This window comes from Suillus paluster (assembly GCF_016628075.1).
Source record: "Suillus paluster strain FC165 chromosome Unknown EDB91scaffold_106, whole genome shotgun sequence".
In the NCBI taxonomy this organism is placed as follows: Eukaryota; Fungi; Basidiomycota; class Agaricomycetes; order Boletales; family Suillaceae; genus Suillus; species Suillus paluster.
In genome coordinates, this window is record NW_024537666.1 from 103,978 (window position 1) to 114,663 (window position 10,686).

General features: G+C 46.0%; 2 protein-coding genes across 2 annotated transcripts; one reads left to right on the forward strand and one right to left on the reverse strand.

Annotated features, from left to right (window-relative positions):
- Positions 1-215: 215 nt before the first annotated feature.
- Positions 216-1,214, forward strand: EDB91DRAFT_1166366 (uncharacterized protein). Its single transcript, XM_041319992.1, has 6 exons — positions 216-443; positions 486-562; positions 596-659; positions 712-797; positions 899-1,089; positions 1,118-1,214. Exons 1-6 carry the CDS (start codon positions 249-251, stop codon positions 1,189-1,191), a joined length of 687 nt encoding a protein of 228 aa, XP_041171318.1. The 5' UTR covers positions 216-248; the 3' UTR covers positions 1,192-1,214.
- Positions 1,215-5,684: 4,470 nt separating this feature from the next.
- EDB91DRAFT_1086810 (uncharacterized protein) lies at positions 5,685-6,098 on the reverse strand (the record flags this gene model as incomplete). The annotated part of the gene is made up of 2 exons (XM_041316121.1): positions 5,685-5,903; positions 5,991-6,098. The coding sequence occupies 2 exons, from the start codon at positions 6,096-6,098 to the stop codon at positions 5,685-5,687; spliced, it is 327 nt and encodes a 108-aa protein (XP_041171319.1).
- Positions 6,099-10,686: the final 4,588 nt, after the last annotated feature.

The window sequence follows — 10,686 nt, forward strand, 5'->3', positions numbered from 1 at the left end:
AGTATTTAAACCCTACTTGTACTGTAAAGATCCCTTAGTTCTTTTCCAATTGAATCAGACTGGTATCTGGTGACTTTGCGATAAGGATTATATTCTGTTCTATTCTATTCTATTCCTCGTGCTGACACATCAAGTCTTATCAACTTTGACTGCCATCACATATTTTTTCACCTTCAACTGAGTCTTAGCTTATATTTAAAACCTTCTCTGGTCACCTCGTCAACTGGTCTGGCCCACCACGTTAATCAATGGTGACTACTCCAAACATGTCTTCAAAACCCAAACAAACCATGTATAATACCCGCTCGTGCACTCGCGCTAGAGCCAGCTCAGTTTCTACCCCCGCCCACGAGAAAAATGTAAAGGTGCATGATGACTTCGGAAATCTCATCGTTAACCTACTATCAAGTGTTAAAACTCCGGCGGAGGGCCCGAGATCACCTGTGGAATAGCCCAACGCTGCAGGATCCCCTTTGACTTCGGAGGGACAGTCCTACGAGACCGAAAACGAAATCCAACCCACACTGAGACCCATTCGTTCATACAGCGACGTGGTCCGTGCGTGAACCCCCTCAGTTGACCCTTGGGTCGACAGGGAGATTAGACTAGCTGCGAGTACTTTAGTCGAGATACCAACAGCTGAAAATATACCAGCACTGGTGGAGAAATCTGCGGACATAATGAGTTATGAAACAGCGAGTGAGAACGAAGGGCTCACCAGCCAACCCGAGGACAATGATGATCGTTCTTGGTCGACCATTGCAAGAAAATGCAACCGAAAGACGATCTTCAATGACGTCAACAAGAGCCGGGCAAAGAGACCCAATGAGCTAACAAAGGAACAAAAGAAAGTAGTTAGCGCAGCTGAACAACAGCTGACAGAAGACGAACGCACCAGAGTGAACCAACGCAAGTATAGCGTCAGGCATGACCATGGAAATGACACAGAGCCCCCTGGGGAAGGACCATCCAAGGGAAAAGGTCCAGACCCTTGGAACTGGGGAGAAATGACCCTAGAAGAGGAAGAATTAGATATGGAGGCCCAACACGCGGCTCTAGAATCCTACAAACTGGCCAAACGGATGGCCGGTGAATCAGAATCCGAGGACCCAAGTAGGGACGAACCTGGCGATCCCCGAGGGTGTCAAAGGGGCAACAACGATCAAGCTGCCAGAGAGGAAGAGGCAGTAAAAGTCGCTGTAGCTAAAGCAGAGGAACATCTGCGGAAAGAGTATGAAAGGAAATTAAAGGAACTCACAGCGATGATAGCAAAGGGACAGCTCGCAATGCCCCAAGCGAAACAGCTGAACAGAGATCCCATAAAGACCCTTGTGGACAAAGTGGTTAAACCCACCTCGGACCGGCGGGAACGGAGGCACACTCCACAGGCTATGGAGCCTGTACACCAGGTAGCACCGAAGTCCTACATCGGACAGGCGTCAGGGAGAATCGGTCGTACCAGGACTGGATCCGGTGACTCAGACTTGTCGTCGGATGTGAGCTATGATAGCTCAGACAGCTCTGACAATGAGTCGAGCTCGACCGAGTCCCAAATGAGTGACAAAACCACTAAATGAAGGCATAAGCACTCCAAGAGAAAAACGAGAAGAAGGAAGGAAAAAACCACGCTGAAACCAATACCACCCATGGTGTACGATGGCGCAGTAGATTCCAGGGCGTTTCATCGATTTATAACCGAGGGCACAGCCTATGTGGAAGATGGTAAGGTACCCTCCAAAAAGAAGGTGTTCATTCTGTTGCACTACCTGAAGGGTAAAGCCCATGAATTCTATATTTGAGAGGTATCAGGAGATCCATACTGTTGGAGACTGAGAGAGTTCTTTACGGAAATGTTCAACTATTGTTTCCCTATTAACTTTAGGACAAAGCAGCATGAAAAGCTAAAACGGTGCTTTCAGAACAACAAACCAGTGCGCAATTATATCTATGAACTCAATGAGTTGTGGAACATGATTGGGGACATTGATGAATGAGATTGGGTAACTCAATTATGGACAGGATTGAATACAGAGATCCAGTGGGAACTGTGGAAAAAAGAGTTGAATCCGGAAGTATCCTCATTTAAGGAGGTGCAAGCCGCTGCTGAGATAATTGAGATTGCGCACTTGGTAACAACGGGACGCGAAAAGAGACCCACCCGAAAGGAAAAGGAGGCACCAACAGTAGTCGGTAGTGTGGCAGCAACCCTGAGAATTGGAAACCCTTGAAGGGACCGAAACCCAGATGGGAAACAACAAGTGTATTGGCCGAACCCACCTGGGGAACCCGTCAAACAAAACCCAGTTATGGAGGGGACGGACCTCGACGAAAAAGCGAGACACGAACAGGTCAGAGAAACGACTCGCTAAGTATCGAGGAGCGAAATCGCTTAAGCTCCGAGGGACACTGCTACAACTGTAAGGAGTTGGGTCATCTGTTGCAGGGCTGTCCCAAGAAAATAAATATAAAGTCTAGCTCACCTGGCAAGCCGCCTGGTATACCCAGCTTTGGGATACACGTGGAAAATGAATTGTCAGAAGGATTGCGTGGTCTAGCAAACACGACTGAAATGCAAGATGGACTGTACCTAGGTTCGATAGGCATGTGGCTGTCGAATGCCCCCGAATCCCTCATTACAGAAGACGAGGCAGGAGCAGTGAGAACAGTGCGACCTAAGGAGTTTCAGGATCCGATAGCCCAGAGAGCTACCCATTTGCTTCAGGGGGTCAAGTACCCGAATGACGAACAATTGACAGATAATTGGGATGACCCTGATCGATTTACTGTGTTTAGAATCTCGGACGACAAGTATGCAATAATTGATCACTCACGCACCGAGATTCGGACAAACATTGATAGCACAAGCTTGGAAAACCCGAACTTCCGTTTGGACAGCGCATATTTCATCCGTCTAGGTTTGGAGTTAGGGCATGATAGGCGCTGGCTGAGAAAACTAGACTGTGAATGCACGGATCGGAAACCTCCAATGGGAGATCCTGTATCAGATCGCTTAGTTTGGTGGCTGAGTGAGCTCAGCCCGATGTGCACCAAGAGTCTGTTTTGTACTCGGCGCCCACGCTTTACCTGTCATAAAACTATCAATGGGAACTGGCTGTTGTATGATCAGGGATTAGACATACATACTTGGGTGCCGGTAGAAAAAGTGCATCGGCGATATTGGGACCCTGAAAGATGGTATGCATGTCGAGTACAGCGCAAGAGCAGGGCGCTGCAAGGCGTCCAGTACGACGGGATGGCTGGGATGTTTAGTCTTCTTTTGGACCATGAGGAGGGCCTTCGGTTGGCGATATCTGACTGGATAAACCTAGGGGAGACAGTAAGGACCTGTGAGGCCTCGGATAGAGGACACCCATTACGGGAGATCAGAGTATGTGGGGTACAGGTACCGTCAGGAACATACCCTTCATTGCAGCGAAATGCCGTGGTGACCCGCGATTTCACTCGTGCCATACCAAAGCCCATCGTAGTTGTGGTGCTCATCAATGAGCGACCAGCTAGGGCGCTTATAGACACAGGTTCATTAGTGGATTTCATGTCGCTAACTACTGCAGAACAGGTCAATGCATGGCTCACCGTGTTGGAAAAGCCTCTGACAATTCAGCTGGCCGTCCAAGGGTCCAGATTGAAGGTCAATTACGGGACGGCTGTCCAGTTTCAGTATCAGGGCGCTGACTATAAATGATACTTCGATGTGATTAACTTACAGAATTATGACCTCATACTGGGGACCCCGTTTCTTTATCAGCATAGCGTGACTGTTGGGTTCAACGTGTCACACATCGTGCTGGGAAGCACTAAGCCATTAGCCTTGGCAGGAGAAGGGGTAACGACCCTGGAGTCGAGAGTAGCGGAGATCGTTAGTGACAAAATTGAGAAGACACAGGAATACCTGAAGCAGTTAGCATGACCTTTATGTGCTAAAGCTGCTGAAGCGAAGCTTCCACCACTCCGCTCCATAAATCATACCATCCTGTTAATTGACGAAGCGAAAATTTACCTGTGGCAACCATTGAGGTGCCCTGAACCGATGCAACCTCAATGGACTGAAAAGCGAAGTGCGTACCTAGTGTCAGGACGCTGGCAGATGACAAGCACTGGAAATACTGTACCTATGTTATTCATATGAAAACCTGGGACAGATCACCTAAGAATGGTGGTTGATCTTCGAGAACGAAACAAGAACACGTGAAAACTTAGCTCTCCTTTACCGGACATGGAAGTAATATTGCGTCAGGTAGCATGAAAGAAGTTTCATTCGCTAATGGATGGGCAAGACACGTACGAGCATATCAGAGTGATTCCTGAACACGTATCATGGACGGCTATGACTACCCCTGACGGAAACATGGTCAGCCATGTGTTACAACAAGGGGATTGCAATGCACCCGCAACCTACCAGGCCGTGATGAATCATCTATTCAGTGAATACATCAGAATTTTCATGGATGTGTATCTGGACAATATTATCATTTACTCTGATACGCTCGAGGAACACATTGAACACATATGGGTGATTGTGTGTATTCTCGAACGAGAGCAGCTCTACTTGAGCGAGAAGAAACTTAAATTTCTGTGCCCTGTGATGAAAATTCTGGGCTGGATTGTGAGTGACAATGGGATTTGTATGGACCCGGACAAAGTGGACAAGGTACTCACCTGGAAGACACCCGTGAATCACAATCTCTGTTGGGGGTTCATCGGGGCCGTCGGGTACCTGGCAGACGATATACACAAGGTCCGTATACCATTGGGGGTCTTGTCGGCTGTGTGCAGTGACACAGTTCCGTTTTGTTGAACAGAAACAGAGCAGCGTGCTTTTGAAGAGGTAAAGTGTTATGTTAATGCTTGCTCTAAACACCATCGGGTACCACTTACCTACGGGCCAGACCAACCGCCTGCCGGTGACGTACCCTCACGAGATGGAATTACTGGGCCAAATGAGGCACCAATATGAGAAAGACACCTTATTTAAAAAGGTACTCGAAGCACCCAAAGAGTTTAGAAACTTTGAAGTAAAGGATGGGTTAATTAGAATCAAGTTAAAAGATAGGACACCCCTATGCATACCTGATGTTAAGATAGATGGGCGGCGACTAATAGAGATCATAATTGATCAAGCGCACTCCATATTAGCCCATCTAGGGGCAGATAAGACCCTGTCATATCTCCAGGAGTATGTCTGGTGGAAAACCATGGCGCAAGACGTACAAACATTCTGTACCTCTTGTAAAACATGTCAGCGTAGCAAACCAACCACTGCCGTCACACTCGCCTTGCATGTGGAACAAGATAAAAAACACACTGCCAACTAATCGAGTCGTACAGATAGGCTTCAATACAAAATATGATGGGTAAGTCGGGTATCTAGTGTAAAAGAGTGTAAAAGTTGTATGTTTTAGTGTTCAGAACTTAGAATCTGCTTATCTGTTGCTGACTATACTCTGGCGCAAAGGGCCGGTCAGAGTAGCCCCGTTGATTGATTACCAGGCATGTACCACATTTTTTGGTCGCCATGCTCAAGCATGACATCCTTTAGCAGGCGGAATGGAAGGTCGGGCACAAGAAAGGGGGGACGTCAGTCCCTGTCAAGTACGGAAATAAATAATGAACGACTCACGTTGGCATGAACGACCTCCTGAACACAACAAGTCCGCCCTTGTTGTCTATCGTCTCAATAGCACTTTGCAGTTATGCCCATTGATGCTGATGAACATGCTTCCCTCACGCCCATTCCAGATATCCTGGAGGAAATAGCTGTTGTGTTCAGAAGTCTGTGGTTTTACGACAGGGATATACGTGAGTTTGTGCTTGCGCAACTGCTCGACGATGTAGGAGAACTGGAGTTTTGGATCTGCCATGCCCGTGAGTATGCCAAAAATCAGCTGAACAAAGCAGGCCATAGTGTCAATATGATATATCATTTACTGTCATTGAAGTAAATCTGTGATATATCCCTGGAGTCGGCTTACCACGGCAAATAGTTTAGATGCCATTACAAATGATATATCACCATGTACCCAATATGCACTGCCGCAATTTTGGCAATTTTGAAACTCAGCTTTTGTCATTCCAGGCATTTGGTCACCTCCTCATGTCAGGCCTTCTCACACTATTCCCACACTCCGCATTTTCGCATTTTTAGCCACCTTACTCCACAAACACCCAAAACATGACCCAATATGGTACATCCCCACAATTTCAATTATTCCCACCCTCCCCCTACATCATTGCAGCTTCACCACCACACCACAATAGATCCCTGTGCATATATAAGTAGCAGTTTAGTATATATATGTATGATATAATGTAATAGACCGCTTTTTTTGTCTATTTGTGTGCCTGCTCCTCCTCTAGGGCCCTCTTGACATAGGGTAGGTTATAAAACATTTTCGTATTTTTGCCCCTTTGGTGGGGAGGTGTTCTATTATATTCAGAACATATATGAGTAGATTCCCATCTTTATTTCACCCCCTGAAGCGTCCTACATCAATAGATATAGCACATATGCAAGAAAACATAAAATGTGTTCTCATTTAATGATTTCTAGGTGGACAGACTTTGAAAAATGATTCCCAGTATCTATTCAACAGTAGGAACAATATATCAGGAGCATAGGACCATAGGATGATCACCTGTTGCATAGTGTACCCCCCCTCTCCTGGTGGTTCACCCCCTGTGAAATTTTTTCCTGTAGGACCGGACCTTAATTGAGGTGAGGTGTCTATTTCTATGTATATTCGGAGTAGATATATCATATAGCTGACCCAGAACACACATAGGATCCTTCTACAGGAATTAAAATATAGAAAATCGCATTTTTGATGTTTTTACTGTACCATATTGGGTCATGTTTTGGGTGTTGTGGAGTAAGGTGGCTAAAAATGCGAAAATGCGGAGTGTGGGAATAGTGTGAGAAGGCCTGACATGAGGAGGTGACCAAATGCCTGGAATGACAAAAGCTGAGTTTCAAAATTGCCAAAATTGCGGCAGTGCATATTGGGTACATGGTGATATATCATTTGTAATGGCATCTAAACTATTTGCTGTGGTAAGCCGACTCCAGGGATATATCACAGATTTACTTCAATGACAGTAAATGATATATCATACTGCCAGGATATTGTGAACAAAGACCAGTACTGATTAATGTAAAATGTGCTGTTGAATATACCCCATGGACTCAATGGGAACCTCATCCTCTTGGAGCCGACAGCATCTACACCAGCATCTGCAACCTCGAGTGCAAACCTTGCACAATTCTCGGTGCTCCCGCCATATTCATCCGTACAGGTGATTGGTGATGTCTTGAATGAATTGATCGACCAAGTAGCTGTTCACGTCATGAATCTCAACGCCATCAAAGCCCGCTCGAATGGTGTTTTTTCGTGGGGGTGTTCTTGTGGACTGCATCTGTTACCTGTAGTCTGGGGCGCACGTCGGCTCTCGTGCAGTGAATTCGATGTCGATACAACACACCTTCTTCCACCCCTCCACATGAGCCTCAGTGTATATTTCAGGGACATAGTTATAACTGCCAGCATTCTGAGACATGAATGTGGCCTCTGTGGTAAAAAGAGTGCTAGGAGTGAATCCTCGCTGAGAGTAGTATGCTGGTGCTTGTGGACCTGGGTGACTTCATGCTGCTTTAGACGCCCAACACATGATGCTGTTACTATCATAAGTGCCCCTGCTTGACGAGGGCCACATACTCCAAATTATGTAGCCGGAGCTTTCCAGATCACTCAACAACCGACTACCATTGCAAGTGTTGAACAACACCCACCATCGAAATATTCCAATCCTTCCGACCATCGAGAAACTAGTGGGTGGTAAATCCAGGTCGCACCGTTCGAGGGATGAAAGTAACCTTGCTGGATGCACATGCCTTACGACACGCATGACTTCCAATTGTCGGCTATCACTCATCTCAGACGTCGCAGATGTACCATGAGTACTGCTACTGGGACAGACAAGTAGAGCTTGTTTTTCGTCATCACACGTCGGAACGACTGTCTTCCTTCTCTCAAGGTTTGACTACGGGAGACTAGTACCATGCAGCATGTTGACCAGTGTGGGAGTGACGGCAAGTTTGATATCTCTCAAGATTCTTTCGCATACTAATTACGAGCCCACCATAATCATTGCCCGCGCTCTTTCAAGATGCATTGTTCTCGCACGGAATCACACTATTGTTTCATAAATTTTGCGATGCCTGGAGATCCACATATAGTTGGCACATCGTGACGGGGGCCTGTTCATAATTGATTCATGTTTTTTCAAGGCGATATCATTTATGCTCGTCTGCTCAACAAGCCTGTTGTTGTGATCGACTCCTGAGGAGGTCGCAAGGGACCTCGTTGAAGGGCGTTCCACCATATATTCGAATAAACGCCAGTCGATTGTTTACGAATCGTGAGTGCATCTTGGAGTATTACTACGCATCAATCACGAGGATATTGTCAGCTTTGCTTCGGGCTTCAACGCAGGAATAATGTCAAGTAATACATTGTTACACGTTATGTTGATGTCCAGCAAGGTGGGGCTTCACCAACGAATTTTTCATCAGGCATTTCGTCAAGCTGAGATACCCACTTATCATACTGTGCAACTCCGTTGCGCCCACAAAATATTGTTCAGTCTTCTACAAGACCCTGGCAATTATGCAAGCCATTTTAAGATGTCAGCACCGTGGTAGTGTTGTGGACTTCTCAGTATCATCATGTATCGATTGTAGATGCATATGTGGCAACATATTCCAGACAACTTTCGCGAAGTTTCGCGTCGGAGATATCCATAGCACACTAACAGAGATCGGCCCGAAGGTGAGTGTGCGTGGCTCGCACATACTGTAGCCATCAGTCCATGTCAATACCGCGACATCCAAAGATAGCAAAAACGCGTTAGCGAAAAGCCTTGCAAGGTTGAGTTCAATGCCTGTACTTTATGCACGGTACTTGTATGTATGAATGGCATGTCTATGAGCGTTAGTCAAGAACATGCCTACTGTACAAGAGTTGATACACTGCAGGCCGTGACGTCTTAGTCCCCACACGAACCAGTATGATTTAATGTTTTCCACCATCGATCGAGATCTGCACAGTTGTCAATCTTCGTGCACGGGCTCTCGAAGTAGTACTTACGCTTTGCCTGTTGGTTAGTAATGTCGGTCACATTAGGACGGATAGCGAAAAAGGTTCTAAAATATGGGCAGCATGATAATGCTGCACCACTGCTGCGATTGCTGCGGTAATTGCCACGATGTTCTACAGTCAGTACTACTACTAAGTAAATACAACTTGCTTGTCGCTGGCACATGTTCTGGTGTCTGCATGGTGCACTCAGTAGTGCATGGAAGGACTTCACATGATAAATATAAGCTCGCCCAGTACTTGGTGTCTTGAAATGTAGCACTGAAGACCAAATTGTAGTCTGTCCCACTGTTCCAGATTTAAGATATCATATGAAAATCCACCACTAAAAAGTATGTGTATTACAATGTGAGTTCAAATCCAATACATGATGCGAAAAAATGGGTCTGAAGGATATGCTACTATGTATTATACAACTTGAGTTCTGACAATTTATGAGCATAAGTTAGTGTCGCAGCACCAATGTCGCAGCACCCCCCAAAAAAGGAAAGAGGGTGCTGCAGGGTGCTGCGGTGCGCTGCGATTGTTGCTGCGACACTCACCAATGTGCATGCGGCGCTCATTTTTGGTTTGTTTTGCTCAACCACCTGACGTCAATATCGTCAAGTTGTCTGGTGAGTGCTCAACCAGTTCATTTCTGTTGCGTACATGTCAGTAGTCCATCCAAGTCAATCAATTCACGATCAATGCCAATCTCATTGTCTGTTATCGCTGGCTTGTGTATTGGCCCGTGTCGTTCAGCACTCTATGGCGCTGGATCTGTTCAACTATTCTTCACATACAAAACTCACACACACACAGACACCACACACACACAAACAAGATGCACACACATAATCACTCCGTCACATACACACTCTCGTACCATAAAAAAATTAGTACTGCACTATTAGATCTGACATGATTCGATAATCAATTTATATTGCAGACAAGGCTGCTGATGAAGGGTTCTATAAATGAATCTTTTTAAGGCCCGGCTGGTAGACGAGATGGAGCAATGAGAAGTTAGCAGGTCTCGGAGTGAAACGCACTGAGAGTCGCCAGCATTGGCAGCAAAGCCTCGAATCTTTTTGAGGCCATGATGTGACGTCTACTATTTAGCGTGTGAAGGCTCGAAGTAGGTGGCACAATTAGAAGAGCGTTATCAACTGATAGACGGTGTTAAAGTCTGGTATTCTGGGTACGATAAATGCTGCCCTAATTCTATGACAGTAGCCCATATTTAAACTATAGTAAACGAGACGTAGGGTTAAGGGTTCGGAGAAGATAGGAAGCAGACACGGAGAAGTAACGAGCACAGGCATATGATAAAGGTAAGATAGGATGTATTGGATTCTAGTAATAAAAGATAGGTAAGAAGTAGGGACAGTATAAATGAGAATCAGGGGAATGGTTGACAGTATTAGGACTCTGAAACAGCAACTGTCACTTAGTGTATATGACAGCACCCGTTACATCTCCCCCTCCAGAGAGAGGCCACACTCTCATCCAAAGGTTAGACTCGTTTGGCGGAGCC